Consider the following 17,723-nt stretch of genomic DNA (forward strand, 5'->3'; position numbering starts at 1 on the left):
GACGAGCAGGACACGAATATAATAGGATCACAGCGACCCCAGGTGTCTATCTGCCTTGCCGTCATCACCGTGCTTATTATTAGATCTTGCCCCCTTTTGCCAGGGGTCCGGTAGTGGGCGCGAGTAGGTAAGCGCGTAGGGAGGTAGATGGGGAATCAGTAAGCGGGCAGGCACGTACGCGCGCGCATACGTCGAACATCTGGGCTCTTCTGAGTAGGTCAGTCTCGAGAGCTCGGTGGACGGCTTTGGTTCCGATGCGGAGGCTTGGGCACACACACATATATATATACACATGCGGGAAGAGAGGGGTGGAGAGAGAAAAGAAGGAATTCGGTTTCCTGCTTCGTTCGCTTACCTTCGCGACTAGTGACCGTTCGTGCCCCCATCATCATTATGGACATTCCCTCTTTCTTCGTATCTCTTCTGGTTTTTTTTTTCTCCCCCCTTCCCGCGCGCAAGTATGCCTATTATGACCCCCCCGTACGCCGCAACGCCCAGACATAGGTAGTAATAACAAGGATGATCATGCTTTCCCCCCCTACCCCCCCGGCCGCGCCAACTCAGCTTATCCTCTCCTCCTGCTCCTCTGGTAGCAGAGAAGAGCTAGGGGGCGGGGGTAAGGCATTGGGGAGGGAAATAGATAAATGGATGTTCCCTAGAGAACAATGAAACAAAAAAAAAACACACATGAATCGACTCCGAGCGGATATAAAGTGCCCAACCAGAACCCCCTTTGCCCATATATCCTCCACTCATTCTCTCCTCCTCCTCCTCCTCCTCCTCCTCCTCCTCCTCCTCCTCCTCCTCCTCCTCCTCTGTACCCGCCTCTCTCTTCTTCTTTCGCTTCTAGCTGCCTACTCCTCTTCAAGACGTGTATGCGCGATCGCGCGCTAGACGGGATCGAACCGATCGACGAATGTGCGTACGGTCGTACGGGCGTGTGTATGTATGGGTAGACGGAGCGGAATGGGAGGGTGGGTGTAGGTTCCAGCTCAGAAGAGCCAGACGTATAGGAAGAGGAAGATGACGGCGGCGAAGAAGCCGAGCCAGACCTTCCAGCCGACGCCGGTGCGCTCGGCCATGAGGAGCATGCGGTTCATGGTGCCGCGCAGCCGCAGCCGCGTCGAGTCGAAGGTGTCGTTCATCTTCTCCGCGAGCGCCGAGGACTCGCGGATCTCGTCGCCGATGGCTACCGTCATCTGCGCCGGGCGGCCGAACGAGACCCCAGGTTAGCGAGCTTCATCTGGCAAGAAAGAGGGAAAAAACTGCGATCGGGACACCTCGTTCTCGCATCTCTTCCTCCCCGCAATCCTTCGTATAATATCTCCGCGACAATTTCTCCCAGTCTTTATTTTTCTAACTTCTTCTTCCTTCGCTTCGTCCTAGGTAATAATATATCCACCGCCTCTCCCGCTTACGCGTATGGTCAATATAAGAAGTGGGAGACCCACATCTTTTAAGACCTTGACCTTGCCCAGGATGCCCTCGACCTGCTGGTCGTTCTGGCTTTCGAGTTCGTTGAGCACTGCGTCGCTGTATTGGCCCCTAAGGCGCGGCGAAGAACCGTCAGCTCCTAGTCGGCTGCGACGGACCCTTCTCGGGAGTTAAGCGCACGGCGGGGAGAAAGCAAAAAAGGGGAGAGCGCACTTCGAGTTGGGCGTCGCTGGCCTGTAGCTTCCTCTGCTATCGACGTTCAGGTGTGTGCCGTGGCCAGCCGTCGTCGCGGCGCCATTTCCGCCCGGGTATCCGTAGCCGTAGCCGTTGCCGGGCGCCGGGCTCTGCCGTTTCGCAGGGTCCGCGCTACTCCTGCCACCGTTGTAGCCCTCGAATAAGGCGCTCCGCGAATCCCGCTGATGCAGCGTCGAGTGGCCGAATCTAGACAGCGGCGAGTTCCCCAAGTCAGCTCTCACTGCGACCACGCGTTCGCCCGGGACTTCTGCGTAAGTGGGATAGCGGCTCGCGACGAGCGGACGTGTGCCGTTCCGAAACCCCTCCGAGGCCCCCGCCGGACACAGATCTGGCCGCTGTTTGGTTCCCAGGCCCCCCTTTTGGGGAGGGGGCCGACGCGGACGCGCGCGGGACCAGCAATCTTACCAAAGATCTGGCCGAGGGCGACTGTAAAGGGTTTCGCAAAGGCTCGCCGGCTCGGTCAGAGCACGGAGAGGGAAGGGTTAAATGGCAACATACCTTGACGCCATCGTGTCGATGTGCGATGGCTGAGGGTGACGAGAGGAGGTTAAAAAAGAAAAAGAGAGAGAGAGACAGAAAGGGTTGGGATGGCTCCCGTTGTTGTATTCTGTATGAGGAAATGTGAGGTCGATCGGGTAGCTTCAATTTTACTGGCGGGAAAAGATATGCCAGCTGCTAACACGTGTTGACTCTCCTTGCCCCTCTTGCCCCTGCATGAGATCGCCGCTCCTTTCCCGGCATTGTCCCAATCGTCAACCCAGTTTAGCATGCATAACCTGCATACGTAATTATAATATGAGTCGATATATGTAAATATATAGAGATATCGATATATATATCCATACCTACCTACCTACCTACCTACCTACCTACCTAGGTATATATATATACGTTACATTACGTCTAGGTAGGTAGGTAGGTCAGGTATCCCGGAGGGCATGCCTGAGGCAGCCAAAGAGCTAGTCTACCACTCGCTCCGATATATAGAGGACATATCGCAAGAGACAACCGCCTCGACCACGATCGCAGCGGGGAGAAGGCGGTTAGCGAATACCAGTTCCTCCGATGCATCATACGGTATACCTCAGGCACCTCCTAACCTCCCCTACGTCTGCAAACGCCGAGGGGAGAGAGCCAAGGCAGGACTGCGAAGTCCCCTTAACCAGCCTACCTGTAGTCCATCCAGGTAGCCGGCCTATCCATGATGTCAACCTTAGCCTCTAAAAGCTCAAACACACCTCCGACTTACTACGGAACTTGACTAGAGCAACAAGGAGAATTCCTTCTAGCCTCTACCACTCCCCCTCTTCCCGCATCCAATCACGGCCCCTCCCGTCGCTGTGGGGTCGGTGCGGCGGAATAAGGGCGGAGGGTAAGAGAGGCCAAGTCTCCCGACGACAGAACTAACATGGTACGCCCTACGTCGCATGCCTTCTACATGTCACGCCATCGTGTCGTAGAGTCCGATGGTCCTCTTGCTACCCGTTTTCACTTGAAGAAGCCCCAGGCAAAGCATAGCAAAGAGCGGGGGAAATAGTCCAAGTTCAAGCTTGAATTTACAGAAGCCGATTTGACGGTCGTTCTCTATTCTCATTACTTTATCTCGTTTTGTTTTACTGTCTCTTTCCTTAACGTAGAACGTCGCCCCATATACCCTGCCATTCTCTCCCCCAAATGGTTCAGACATCGCTAACAGACCATCATTCCATAGCATGTCAACCTACAATCTCATCCCGGTTCCTAGCCCCCTAAGCTCCTTCACATCAAGAGCCACCCCCTGCCTCCCATCGCTCCAGCTGGTCCTTCCTTATTTACTGCGGGTGAGGCTGCCGATAGTCCTATCACTTGGTTGATAGCAGTGACCTTGGGGGGCTTACCAAGGCGGACGAAGCGGGGGGGGGGGGGGGGGGGAGAGTGAGACAGATAATATAGAAAACGGGTAGATATAGCTGGCGAAGATAATATGTACGATCTGAACACCTATAAGATCGAATCGGGGCTATCGCAGAATGAAAAAAAAAAACTCCACTGTCGAAAATGTGTGTATATATATGTAGAAGTGTCGATTTCTTGCACGACGCTGTTCTTAACCCAGCGAATTTGCGAGAAAGACTTTCGGACGAGTAAGTTCCGACGGCGAAAAAAGAATTTTGGTACAGATGATAGTAGAATGTCATGTGACGACCGCCGCCAAACGCCGACTGGAGACCCGAAGGGGGAAGGGCGTACAAGGATAGGGGGTAATGGCACTGGTTTTCACCGAACGTGCGTCACGTCCAGGTTTTGGGTATCGTCCGAATAGGGGTAGAAAACCGGAACCGCAGTGTCTGGCTGCAGTGAGGAGCCAGTTTAGAAGTTCTGCGAGATGCCTGCACTTTGCTGAGGGTAGTGAGATGAGTTTTCGATCCGGGTGTTGCGCCGAGCTGGGTTGTCGCGAATGACAGGCTGGGCCCCCGTCTCGCCCGGACGCTGTCGGTCGTAAGCACCGTCGCTATACGGGTTATTGCCGCCGTACTGGTCGAGGTAGGTCTGGCCAGCCGAGTAGGGGCTGCCGTTGTCCCTGTCTCCGGAGCCATCGGAACGCCCAGCGGCGCTGTACGTTGACGAGGCGTTGGACGGCTCGCGGTGCACGTTACCGTTACCGCGATTATTACTATCGTTGCCCATGGCGCCGAGTATCTCGCCCTCTGGCGAATGCGAGCCATCGATTAGCCCGTCTCCTGATCTTGCGTCAGAAAAGTTTGCTCCCGTCGGCGATGTTGCGTCTGAGTAAGCCACACCTGCTGCGCCACCCGACATCGTCGTTGATGCTTTCCTTCCGGTGGAACCGAGCGTGGTCGAGCCCCATCCACGATAACCTGAAGTTCCGTCTTCTTTCATCTCGTAGGCCCCGGCGGCGCCACCGGCACCACCCAGATCAGGGAGGGTCGGGTCGTTCGGGTTGTAACTGTAATCTTCCACCTCTTTTCTCCTCTCTTCTGCCGCATCCTTACGTTGCTTGCGCCTCCTCCAGAAGAAGATGCCCGCAAGGACCAGCAAGGCCACAGCGACAACAGGGACGACGACAGCAACAGCAATCTTGGCCGGCTCGGCCAACGACGAGGAATTGTTAGGATCCGACTTTAGGAGAGCATCAGTGGAGTCGGTCGAGGTCTGTGGGGAGTCTGCTGGTGGAGTACTGGTCGCCAGCTGGGTCGACGTAACCGTGACAAATGCAGTACTCCCATTTTCCGACGTGGTCGGTATCGTTGTAGTAAAGACAGTACTGGAAGTCGAAGGTGGAGGGGGTGGCGTCTCTGAAGTGGTACTGGCACTAGTTGACGTGGGAGGAGGGGGCACCGTGCTGGTAGAGGTTATGGAAGAACTAGTAGAAGTCGGGGTTTGTTCCGACGTAGTCGATGTCGATGTCGGTGGTGGCGGCGGCGGCGTGGAGGATGTCTGTTCAGTAGTAGAACTCGTAGTGGGCGTGTCCGACGGAGGAGGGTCGGAACTCGTCGCCTCGGGCGGCGAGTTCGAGGTTGATTCCGGTGTGGAAAGGTCGGAATTTGTGGCGTTGGACGACATGGCGAATTGTCGCGCGGCGTTCAAGCCAGCCAAATGCCTGGGGTTTATCATATTAGCATGGAGTGCCTCGAGGAGACCAGCTCTAGCAGCATAGGGACGGGGAGCAGCGGAAGAGAAGAGGAAGAGAAGATTGTACTGGATATGTTCGGCCAGAGACGCCAGAGTGATAGCCAGGGAGTATGGGGCGCTGGAGTTGGGCGACCCAATGAAAATATCATGGAATGCGTGATGGCGCAAAGTTGCAGCAAGCGGTGGGAAGAAATACGCAGACACAGATCATCGGTGGCGCTCGACGCCCGAGCACAAAGAGATGCGAAACATACCTTTCAGCGAAGCCTACTGGATGACTCTGGGTCTTTGGTTGGCTCTCGGCCGGTAAAAAGACTGGATGAAAAGAATCGCGGCCCTCTTGCGTTGACAATGGAACTTGGCGATTGTTTCGAGTTGGGCGGCCGTGAGACGCGGACAGGAGAACGGCGGCACTAGGCGTGTGGATGAAGTGGGCGAGAGCAGGAGGAGAGTGTATTTTGCACGGTACGGGCGAGGGGGAGCACGGCCGACCAGAGTCCGCCGTCTACCACGATCGACGGCAAAGGCAGGGCTTGGGACTGGCTGGCGGCAGGGTAGAGGGATTCCAACAAACGGACGAGCGAATAGGCTAACGCATACGAGGTGCAGGGACCCCGGCCTGGACGTGCGTGGCTGAGTCGTCTGGCTGTTTTTTTTTTTCCCTTTCTCCCTCTTCTCTTCAGACCTGTGCCTCTTTTTCTCGTGTCCGTCTCACTCTTACTCTTCAACCTTATGGGGTGAGGACCAAAACGATAGGTCAGGAATGCTCCTTGAGCGCGCAGATCCGGGGGGACTCCAGGTGTACGATACTCACTACGTAACGACTGACTCCCTACCTCGGTGGCCGAAACAGCGGCGATAGGGTTTATCGAGCGAAATGAGGGTTGGTTTACCTATGTCGGTAGGCCAGGTCACGGGCCAACAAACGTCGCCAGTGCTTTGCTTAGCCAAATAAATAGAAGGGGAAGAAAGAGAGAAAGCATAAGGGGATACCGAAGCGAGAGTGAGAAACAGGGCGGGGTGTTAACAAGACAATGCTAGGGGAAATAATTCTGAAGAGCGGCAAAAGTAGTGAACGACTGGACTTGGCCGAGGAGACAGACACGGCACAAGGAGAGGAGAAAGAAGGGGAGAAGGGGGGGGGGGAGAGGAGAGATACTCGGGGACAGCAAAAGTCGAGAATCTGACGGAAAGAAAAATAAAAAAAAAGGATAATATAACTACAGGAAAAGCAGAGTACTCATAGGTGGTAGGACAAGCCGTCAGGCCCTGGTCCTGCCGTGCGATGCTGTGCCGTGCGATGCGGCTTCCTTGGGTAGGTACTTAGTAGGGGTTGGGCGTTTAGTACCTACGTTAGGTACATTATAGGTGCCAGGTACCTATAGGTTGCCTCTGCCCAAGGTAAATCCATCCATCCATCCCCCTCCACCCAACAATGCATCTCAGAAGACGGACAATCCAGCCAGCGCAGAGTTTGCGTGGCGTAATTATTGGTGTGCTGAGTTTGTGGACCTAATAAGTTATGTGTTGATAGAATTGGTGTGCCTATATAGGTACCTGCCTAGGTGCCTAGGTAAATATATGTACCTACCTATGTAATATGTTGTCATGCTGTCGAGATCCATGATTTACGTGTAGGGTTACTTCGTCCCAACTGCCCTGGAATCACCGCGCGCCCACATGGCACCATGCCGCCTGTATTAGCCCTCGCTGAACACGGCCTCAGGTAGTGATAGCTCTGCATAAGCGGGGTGCCCGGGCGGGTGAGGTTAGGCCGCTTAGGGTAAGTCGGGGCCCGGCTAGGTCAGCACGTACCCCCTTTACAGGCAGGACCGTTCCCGGGTTGTGCTGCCTCCCTAAATTGTCTTGTCCCCCCCACCCAGCCGCATCGGGATAGATTCTTCATTTCACGCCTGCCTACTACTGCATACTTGCATAACCTCTGTGTTGTCAGTATGCGTCTACTACCTCTCTACCTAGGTACGATGATAGGCGTGCAGATCGCTGGCGCGGTGCTGCATATATCTATAAGCATATACACCACGTACCTAACCTAATAGCATCGCTGGTTAGCTTCTAACATGTCAACTCGGACGGGCTGACTGGGTCGTGGTTCGCGAACCTTGATCAAAGCAACCCGACCTGCGGCACGCTAGAAGACGCAAGCATCGTCAGAACCGGAGAATCTCCCGAGCCCGCTTTCGGGTCGTGTGCGTGTCTTGTCTTATGCAACTGTATAAGGAAAGGAAGGGGTCGCGATTCTCGTATGGAGCGATTGACGCCGAAAGTGTCACTACATCATGTCCTACGTGCTGTGCTGTGCTGTGCTACACATCGCATGTCTAAATTGCGTACCTACATGATCTATCTACCCATTGTCGGTATCATTTGTTTCTTAGGGATGGAACTGCTGACGGTTTGTTCCAGCTGCGTTTGATGGTTTGACTTACCTTAGGTAGGTAACAGAATGCCGCCGAGTTGAGCCCCTTCGAGAGCGACGAATTGGGCATCCTCCGACTCTCTAGCCCCGGCCACTGCCACCATCCCCGGGGTCATCGGCCGGTTCTAGCGTGTATAGTGCATAATGCAGGCAGCACTAACAGGTATAATTGTACGAATTGTTGCGGTTGAGAGATGAGAACTACTAGTATGTTTCGTAGAAACGCGCACCTACGACAACCACAAATAATAGACTATGATATAGATACACGTACGGTACGTCCTGGTTCTGACCAACATCGCTTACGGTGGAGAGGGCGCTGGGCTATGTCGAACGAAACCCCCAGGCTTACTCGCCCCCTTCTCGCGACCCAACCAGAGCTGTCTGTGGCGTCTCATGCCACGGATGTATAGTAGAGGGGGGAGGGTCGCAGCAGGAGGACGCCGAAGCCTCAATCCTTGGTATATACAGTAAGTACCCAATGTGGAGAAAGTTGGATTCTTTGCTGGATCGGAAAGAAAAATTAGCGAAATCGCATGTCACCCGTCCCTCCCTCTCCCATACAACACACGTACTGTATATATATGCAGGTATACCTACATCAATGCTCGACAAACCATACGACAACAGGAGAGGGATCCTCCCACTTCAGCCCCCCGTACTTGTAATGCACGTGTATGCATTGCATGATGCACATAATGTCAGACCTAAGCGACTTTAGTGCGCCAGAACAATAACAGCGTTTATTATTCTGGGTGGCAAGCCACAATTGCTTAGGAGGTACTTAAGGTACCTCATATAGTACCTGGGTACATACCTACCTACTATGGAGAGAGGGCTGTAACGTACCTGTAACTCCTGGCTTACACCCTGCCCGCTGCCCGGTACGCTAGGAAAACACGGCTTCGACTGGGACTGTTTGGTATAGACGGCGACGATAATACAACGGGAAGTCTCTCTCCTCTCTTTGCACCGCCTCTCTCTCTACCCGCACAGCCTCTGTAGCACGGAGCACTGCCTCCCCTCCTCATGCAAATGCGCATAGATCGGCCAGACTGACAGAGGAGCATCCGCCCGCTCTCCACGGCATACCGTCGTCAATCTTACCACCTTCGAGAAGATCGATGGAGGAGAACAGGTATTAGCCATGGGGTAAAAATAAAACCAGAAAGGAAGGAGGGAGAGAGGCGAGAGAGGCGAGAGAGAGAGAGAGAGAGAGAGAGAGAGAGAGAGAGAGAGAGAGAGAGAGAGAGAAGAAACCCGTATCCAGCTAGTAGAGCAGTTTGCGGCAAGTCGGCGCCGAGCCTTGCCGCCCACCCTTCGACCTCGGGCTTCTAGGCTATTACGCTGCCTCAGATTCGGGATACGAGGCGCCAAACGTGTGGCAATGTTTTCTTTTCCCCCTTCCCCCTTCGAATCCTCCCGCTGGCAGGGCTCTCCGCATCCTCCTGCATTACGTGACGGGTCCATCTCAACATGCGCGCGGTAGGTATGGCGAGCATAAATAACCGTACCGATCCCTAGGTGGTCCATCTTTGCGTCTGCTCGAACCCACTCGACTCACGGCCAAGTCCTGACTTACACGCTGCCGCCTGTGTAGCTATACGTACGGACGCACGTACGTACGTGACGAGGTACGCCGCGGCGCGGACCGGCCGAGCAGAACGAACAGCCAGGGAGGAGGGACGGCACAGGATCGATGCATGCGAGACATGCCGGCGAGTTGTTCGGGCACACCCACCCACCCTCACGTGCAGCTATACGGACACCCATACACAAGCAAACAAACAAACACGCAAATGGGCCGCTTCTCCTATCGCCGGCGCCGCATCCCTTCTGCCGTCCGCACTACCCGTATCCGTACCCACGCATCCGCCCACGTCCGCCCCAGCGATCGCCCCCCCGCCCCACCACCGGATTCAACGATCGTCGTCGATCCACCGACGAGGAAGGAAAGAAAAAAAATTTAGGCTGTCTTACGAAGGTCCACGCCGCGGAAGCTTCGGGATATATATCGATCAAGCCGAACCTAACTTTACTAGCCCGCTTACCCGCCGTCGCAGACCCCGCCGTGCACCGGCGTTCGTATATGTCGAGCTAAGCCAGCTCCTCTCTCGTTGACCCAGGCCCGGACTCCCGGGTTGGCCGGCGGGCGCGAGTCAGACGAGGCCCCCGCCGCACTCGACGGCGTGACGAACTCGGCTCTATCAGTCCTACCAGCAAACGGGCTTGGCCGTCCTAGAAAAAGGGAGGCCAGAAAAGAAGTAACCCAGGATGCGGAACGCTGCGCCTAGTCCCCCACCTCCCCTTCGGCGCCGGGAGGCCCGGACCGATATCGAATACTTCCGCGCCTTAACCCTCCGACGGGCGAACCATGTCGTCTTGGGAGACCGGTGGCCGCACGCGCAAAGGCTGTAGCGACGACTTACCGGCCTAGGGCGCCTAACACGAGGAAAATCTTCCGGCCCCCCTCCCCCTTTTGGCCTTGCCTCCTCACGTGGACGGACATGGAACCGTTGGGGCGGCAAAAGCGAACACGAGCTCGTGCGGTCGGGTGGCCTCCCCCCCCTCAACCCCCCCTTCTTCCTAGAACACGGGACGGATGCATTCAATTTCTCTACGGCTGGTCCTGTCTTGCCCCCCCCCCCCCCCCCCCCCCCCCTCCCGGACCAAACTTAAAACGGGCGACGAAGGGGATGGGGAGGGGAATCAAGAGCGCGACGGGATGACGAAAGGTAAGTCTAGTTGGTTAAGAAAGAGGTAGGTCAGCTTCACAACTGATCCAGCCCTGACAACATCGCCTCGTCACGAGGACGTGTGCGCGTGCGTGTAGGTGTCTACATACATACATACTGTACCACGCGCCTCGGTCGATCGAAGGAACTCTAATAACACAGGACGAAAAGAAAACCTCTACGTGCGTGGTGTGATGAATAACATACACAGCTAGCACATGGGTAGGCGGCCCGAAACAAGACGACAAAACAACAACAGAAAAGGGACAGGGAGAGGAAACATAGAAGTCGTCAAAATCTGGTAAAATACCGGATCGAATTATTGTCGAAGTACCTAAAAGCAAAAACGTCCCTCCTCCCACCCCCAAGTAATTCTTTTTTTTACCTGGTAGGTAAAACTTGCACCGGTCCTTCTATGTAGCGCTATGCGGATATAGGTAACCTCAGAGTATATATATGTAGATGTATGCGCGTATATGTAGTGCATATGCACATGTAGACGTACGAATGTGCTGGTCCGCCATACCAACCCCGATCCCCGAAAAGGAAAAGGTATAGAGTGATGATAACTCGCCAATCATGAAGTTTCGGTATCCAAAAGATTTGCCTTGCCTGCTTTCAAAAATAAAAACGCTCCCGGGGCTGAGGGGGACCAGAGAGGGAAAACTGGGGTCAGGGGTGGGAAGATGCGAGGGGGAGGGGAAGAGGCATTAGAAGTTACGGGTCGTGGATGGATCAACGATCGTGAAGGGTGACATCGAGGTGCTTGGCCCGGGTCCGTCGTTCATTCCCGTCTAGTCGCGCATGGCCCACGACGGCTTCAGCGTCGCGCCGGCCGCCGACTGCGTGAAGACGGTGTCCCCGGGCAGGCGGCTGACCCGACCAGCTCCGCCGCGGATAGCGCTGAGGTTCGTTGACGAGATGCCGCTGCGCACGCTGACCACGCTACCTGACTCGCTCATCGCCTCGGCGTCCTTGAACCGGCGTGGCGGCGCAAAGTCTAGCGCGGTGTACGTTCCCGACTTGCGTAACAGATGCCTGTTGCGCTACATGTTAGAGGGCTGGTTCTCCGCACATAGTACCGGTTGGGAGAAACGGGGAAGAAGGGTAGAGAAGGATATACTTACGGGCTAGGTAGTGCCGGCGTATCGTCGAACGCGCTCACCAGCGGCGAGTGAATTGGCGCGTTAAGCACGTACGGCTTACGCTCGCCCATCGGGCTCTGCGACCGGCCAGCGACGTGGTCCTTCATAGTGGGCGGAGGTGCGAAATCGATGGCATTGAGGATGGAGAAAGAGTCATCTCTTAGCTTCGAGGGAGTAGGAAGCGTGCTCAGCGCAGCTGGCGGGGGCATCGGCTTCCGCGGCTTAGCGTTGTTGAGCATGCGCGGGTTAGAGGCCGAGGAGCTAGGGCGCGGGCTCGGGGCCGCCCACCTCGCACCAGACGCTGCCGAGCCGGCCCTGGGTCTTGCGCGAGGACCGCCTGGCATGTTCATGCTTCCGTGAGGACCGTGGCCGCGGGGTCCGTTGGGACCCGGTCCAGGCATCGGTCGTCTCGAGCTCGGCGGCGGGGTCATAGCACGACGGGTAACAGGCTGAGCGTAAGGCATGACGAACGCATTGGTCTCGGGGTCGAAGAATGCCGTCTCGCCATATTCATCATAGTAGGTCGCTTGCTGCGGAGCGGGAAGCGGCGGTGGCTTTCCGTGGTCCACCTTGGTCTCCTCGAAGTACTCCTTATAAAAGGAACGGATTCTGTTCGCCCTGAACTCGGGATCTTCCGACTCGAGGAAGTCATCAGGGGGCAAAGGTCGGAATCCCACTGACAATCTCCGATTGTCCTGTCCGGGCACTCCCAGGCCAGCGACATGCGATTCGCGTTGCGCCTGCCGACCGCCGTTGTTAGCAGGAGCATTGTCGGGCTCGTCAATTTGGAAATGCGCCGTGTAGTCCTGGTAGTCTTCGGCGAATCCTGATCCAGCCGGCAAGGAGTCCTTCCTCGGGGGAGGTACATTGGGAGCATTGCTGGTTCTCGGCGAGGAGGCCCTAGAATCCGCGTCGCTCAGGGGACGAGCAACGTTGAATTCATTAGTGAGAGACCGAGAATTGGGAACGGCCCTCGACGCCGCCCTCGAAGCAGCTGTCGGGGGCTCCTGAATTTGCGGAACTCGGGGGACAGTGGAAGCGTCATTGACGAATCGGAATTCGTTTTTGGCGGAGTCGGGTACGTCTTGAACAGGCTCACGAATCTGTGGCGGTTGCGCGGCAGCAGGGATTGGTGAAAGAGGGCCCGGCGGGATTGATCGTTGATTCTGGGGGGCATCGCCACCAGGCCCCGGCCGGCCCTTAGAGATCGCGGAGTCTCTCTCCGCACCCTTCGGCAGAGACTGACGAGAGGGGGAATCGCCGCTAATATAGCTCGTGACGGGTCGGTAGGGGTCCTCGTTTTGGTGGAGACTCTTTGCCAGGGAGTTCAAAGATTCCCGCGAGTTCTGCAAGTTAGGCGGTAGCAGGTAAGGGCTGGAGAGGTTCATATCCATCGAAAGCTGCATCTTGTGGTGGCTCGCCTCCTTCTCCTTTCCAAAAAAGGCGCTCCGTCTCTTGGTCCCCTTCCCGGGGAGGCTAGCGCCCTCGAGCCCAAAGTCCATCGACTTGTATTTGTCTGTCTCATCCTCCTTCTTCTGACGAACCGTCGTCCGATAATGCAGGTACATCAGAACGCAGAATGCAACTCCCAACGGAATGCTGTATCGGCACATTAGTGATGCTTCTTCGACCCCACGGGGGCGGGTCGCGTTTTCTCACCAGACACCAAGAACGATGGGGATTGTCATCGAACCGCCGACGGGCTTCTCGTCGAGGTTGTTTACTCGAGGCAAGATCCGAGGACCCGTTTCCGTGCCCTCGGGGGTGGCATTGTTGATAGCGTCCCGAGCCTCGGGATGGATGGCTTGATCGAGCTCCATGTGCAGTGTCCTTGCGTGGAAGTGGTGGTGGCCGTGGCCGTGACCGCGAATTTGGAGGTGGTGCCCCTTCATCGCGTCTACCGGCGGTATTTAGGTTTTTCTTTCTTCCCAGAGGCGCCCTGCCACGAAGATGCGGAACCGGCAGGTATAGCACGATAGTTAGTCAGGCCGGAATCCTCCTCGTTTTGGATTGACCGGTCACCAGGTCGGTAGGAAGGGGAACCGTCAAGGTCATAAGACGCGGCAGGAACACCAGTTTCGCGACCCGGGAAGATTAACGGTACGTGGAACCGAAAGCTACTCTACGAAAAGCGAGCGACTCGACACTAACGCCTGGGCAGATATACGGGCCAAAAAAGAACGACTCGGTGCTCGGGGCACTAAAGAATGACTGGAAGTTGGCTGTGAAGGAACGGCACGCCCGTGTCGCAGGCAGTTAGGTCTGTAGACCGATTGTCGAGGAACTCCCGTATGAGGCGGTGGAAGAGGAGGATGAAAGGGAAGGGAAGGCCAAATGAAGAGGGACAAGAGAAAGTGATGGACCAAGTACGGCCGCGAAGTATCTTTTGATGACCGGGGGGATCAGGGGAACGGACGAATGAGAGCTAATATGGCGGGAAATGAATGAAGGGGTGGTGGAGGCTGCCATACTCTACCTAGCAGGTCACGAAGGGGGGGGGATCCAGCGGCGTGCCGGACACTGTCCAGGCCCTGCTCTCCTCCCACCGACGTCCCTCCGCTCCCCAGCACCGCATCGCGTCGTAGGTACCTGCGCTGAGGTGCTGCGCGCGCCTGTACATGGCAGAAGGGGGGGAAATGGCAGGCCACGCCGACATTAGGAGGTATCCGTCGCCGGCCGCTACCTGGTCTCGGCTCGCGTCCAGGGATGTGTTCGGCTGGCGCCTCTGGCACTGTGCTGACCCCTGCCGCCGTCCAGGGGTCTTATGCAGGAACGACAGAAACCCGTCCAATCATCCAGGCCGATAGGAAAGTCAATAAAGGGAATGGATCGGACCCTCTCGCGCCAAAGGGGGTTAGTCGGCTTAGCCCCTTATTCTGCTATTCTCGTGCCTTGGCTACGTTGCTTGTTGGACAGGGATCCGGTCCTGAGATGAGCGGCGGCTAGCCGTGGATTTCCATCGAGATAATATCTTATGCGAGCCTCGCAGAACTCGGAACCGGCCATCGAGCACTCGTTCTCCGCTCCTCGCCAGTGCGTGGATATACTCATATCTTTCTCTCTTTTCGTCATGGGCGCCCGCCATTCTATCGCCTGTTCTATTTCTTCTTTTCGGCAATCCTGCACAAATGACGAGACTTGGGATTCGCAGACTACCCGTAAATTAGTTATAAATAGTGTTGAAGGCGGCTCTTGATACACGCCTACCAAGTTACGATCCTTCAGGAACTACAGCCTCCCCTACTATGGTAGGTGAAGTCGGGAAATCGAAAGAGACACTTTGTCAGTTCGACTGAGCAGTCGGGAATAATTATTGTCGCTCGCCATCGAACGTGCCCAAAGCGTCGGGTTCGTTCCTCCTCGCAACTGGCTCCCTAGCTTAGCTGGCGTGTCATTGTCTATTCTGGACGGCGGTCTCAGCCTCAATAGTAACAGCTGCGATATTGTTTCACAGCTAGCCTCTCTCGTCCAACTCCCTAGGCCCACGCATGCATGTGTATATACATACGCAGTACGCGTCCCTAGCCAGGATGCATACATAGACCTAGGTACTACCTACGTATAGGTAAGTAGGTAAGGTAGGTATACCGATATGGGGATTCCCACCGTCACAGGTTTCGGCATCAATATGAGTACGTGTTGTTGCGTATACGGTGGGCAGGTTAGCCGTGGGCGTCGTTGTTGTCATTGCTGCTCTTCTTCACTGCTTTAGCTGGTAGTATCCAGAAGCATACTCCACGAGCCACCCCTTCTCGATCTTGGTGATATCGCGAATAAAAATCTTGCCGCCCGTTTCCATCACCTCGTGGAAAACCACCCAGTCGGCCTTGCGGTTGAACATGAGCGAACTCGGATGCGCGTAGAGCGTCATCCCGCCCTCGACGTTGCGAAAGCTTCCGTCGGGCTGCATCCTCGCTGCGTGAGCAAAGTAACCAGTCGTGAGGCATCTTCGAATCTGCTCGCCTCTGTTGCCAACTGACGTCCTAAGGCTCTCGTCTACCGATATCCCAAATCGCTCCAGGTAGCGTTTCAATTGTGCTCTGATGCTAATGGCGCGGGTCATCGCTTTGAAATTAAGGTGGTTCTCGTGGCAGAACCTCGATTCCTTTTTGCCTTTCGTCACAAATGTCTGGTAGACATTTAAAAGAGTCAAATGATCTCCCTCTTCCGCAGCGAACTTCCGTCGTGCGGACTCCACCTGCTTCTTTTCTCCCTCTCTTTGAACCCATATGGAACCTCCAAGGCTCGTCATCGCCGCTATCGTCAGTACCTCGCTGAGGCACCCAAACGAAGAAGCCGTCAGTAACGTTTTGGCCATCATTGGTTCAACTGCGAGCTCTGCCATCCGCGTGCCCAGCGGTTTCGTAAGCTTGGCATACTCGTCTAGCGCACCCAGGGAGAATAGTAGTTCTGTTGCTTTGATCATCAACTCCGCAGGCGGTGGTGTCAAGTAGTCGAACCGTACGACGTTATCGATCCCCAGCGCTTTGAGTTGTAGGACAAACGGCGCGAGGTTGGATCTTTGGATCTCTGGGATATTGGCATCGGGCAATGTTTGGAAATTTCTTTCGGTGTAAAGACGAAAGCACTTGCCGGGTTTCGTACGGCCGGCTCTCCCTGCACGCTGCGACGCTGCCGCTTTGGAGACGGGAGTTGCCGTTAGAGCTTCGATGCCTGTTTGGGGGTCAAAAGCCCTCAGCTTCACGAATCCCGAATCGACCACATACACAATGCCGTCAATGGTCACCGACGCCTCTGCGATATTGGTCGAGAAGATTACTTTCCTAGTATTCTCAGGCGGGTTGTCGAATACGAACATCTGCTGCTCCGTCGACAGTCCCGCGTAGAGCGGTAAGGCCAGGATAGCCTGAGATGCCGGGGGGAGTTGAGCAGATCGTTCAGCAACAACTTGGACGGCTTTATCAATCTCTTCGCGCCCTGTTAAAAACACGAGAACATCACCCTCCGCTTCGTGGGTATGAATGTCGAAAACGGTGGATATTGCCTTTTCAACGTAGTCTTCCGTCGGCGCCTCGAGGTAGAGCACATCGACAGGGTACATCCGGCCTTCGAGGCTAATTATCGAGCCGATACTACCAGTCACACCCTCTCGGGATTCCCTGTTTTCTGGTTGCTGGGAAAAGAAGCGCAAATAGTCCTCTGCCTGGAGAGTGGCACTACTAATAATTATGCGTAGTTCCGGCCTTCGCTTTCGTATCTTCTTCAGCAGGCCAAGGAGTATATCCGTACTGATAGATCTCTCGTGGGCTTCGTCGACCATAATCACTGCGTAGCGTGAGAGGAGAGGGTCGACAAGAGCCTCTCGAATGAGCAATCCATCTGTCAGGAATTTGATTCGGGTCGCAGCAGACGTCACATCTTCAAATCTGATCGAGTAACCGACTTCCTTTCCTAATTCACACCCATACTCCTCGGCAACTCTGACAGCAACTGTTGTGGCTGCTACACGCCGGGGCTACCATGGTGGGTCAGTATAGATCATGAGAGGAAGGCGGCACGGATCTTACTTGAGTGACACCGATGATTTTGCCATCAGAGCACCAGCCAGCATGCTCAAGAAATTGCGGTATCTGGGTGGTCTTGCCGGAACCTGTCTGGCCGACAACTATGGTGACGGGGTTTTTCTCTATGAGATAGAGGAGGCTGTCGTGATGCTTTGCTATGGGAAGCAGAGCCGAGGGTTTATGAAGGGTAGGAATGAAGTTTGAACCAAGCTCGAAATCCGCCATCTTTTTGATGACCTTCCTTGCTGGGTTCTCTCGGATAGTAGTAAGGGTAGTAAGGTGGTGGGAGCCTACAGCTCTATGGCTGCATCCCGACTCCTTCTCTGGTCCTTGGAAACATGGGCCTCCAATCCAAGCTATGATCAAGGGATTGTCTCCTCGTAATCAAGTGGCCAGAACATGGCCAATATGTGTTGATATCTTGCCAGGAACTGCCCGTTGTCTCAACGTGATCGGGAGCAGGTAGGTACCTAGGTATTCAATATTCATGGGTGTGCATTGGTGATGTGGGATTTGGTGAATGGGTTGGATTGAAGGCACCAGCGACACAGGTGTA

At 55.3% G+C, this 17,723-nt stretch overlaps 4 protein-coding genes across 4 annotated transcripts; all 4 read right to left on the reverse strand.

The window, feature by feature from the left end:
* Positions 1–812: 812 nt before the first annotated feature.
* Positions 813–2,366, reverse strand: GGS23DRAFT_566944 (uncharacterized protein). The gene is made up of 4 exons (XM_051516302.1): positions 2,188–2,366; positions 1,648–1,875; positions 1,452–1,545; positions 813–1,199 (listed from the first exon to the last, which is right to left on the reverse strand). The coding sequence occupies exons 1-4, from the start codon at positions 2,196–2,198 to the stop codon at positions 993–995; spliced, it is 540 nt and encodes a 179-aa protein (XP_051372137.1). The 5' UTR covers positions 2,199–2,366; the 3' UTR covers positions 813–992.
* A 1,649-nt stretch (positions 2,367–4,015) lies between these two features.
* GGS23DRAFT_532979 (uncharacterized protein) lies at positions 4,016–5,553 on the reverse strand. The gene has a single exon (XM_051514754.1). It carries the CDS (start codon positions 5,302–5,304, stop codon positions 4,039–4,041), a length of 1,266 nt encoding a protein of 421 aa, XP_051372138.1. The 5' UTR covers positions 5,305–5,553; the 3' UTR covers positions 4,016–4,038.
* Positions 5,554–10,896: 5,343 nt separating this feature from the next.
* GGS23DRAFT_566968 (uncharacterized protein) lies at positions 10,897–13,778 on the reverse strand. The gene is made up of 3 exons (XM_051516303.1): positions 13,302–13,778; positions 11,625–13,241; positions 10,897–11,535 (listed from the first exon to the last, which is right to left on the reverse strand). Exons 1-3 carry the CDS (start codon positions 13,532–13,534, stop codon positions 11,292–11,294), a joined length of 2,094 nt encoding a protein of 697 aa, XP_051372139.1. The 5' UTR covers positions 13,535–13,778; the 3' UTR covers positions 10,897–11,291.
* Positions 13,779–15,175: 1,397 nt separating this feature from the next.
* On the reverse strand, positions 15,176–17,700 carry GGS23DRAFT_567009 (P-loop containing nucleoside triphosphate hydrolase protein). Its single transcript, XM_051516304.1, has 3 exons — positions 17,171–17,700; positions 15,249–17,118; positions 15,176–15,197 (listed from the first exon to the last, which is right to left on the reverse strand). The coding sequence occupies exons 1-2, from the start codon at positions 17,390–17,392 to the stop codon at positions 15,343–15,345; spliced, it is 1,998 nt and encodes a 665-aa protein (XP_051372140.1). The 5' UTR covers positions 17,393–17,700; the 3' UTR covers positions 15,176–15,197; positions 15,249–15,342.
* Positions 17,701–17,723: the final 23 nt, after the last annotated feature.

Source organism: Durotheca rogersii (assembly GCF_024521655.1).
Source record: "Durotheca rogersii strain YMJ 92031201 chromosome Unknown GGS23scaffold_9, whole genome shotgun sequence".
NCBI classification, from domain to species: Eukaryota; Fungi; Ascomycota; class Sordariomycetes; order Xylariales; family Xylariaceae; genus Durotheca; species Durotheca rogersii.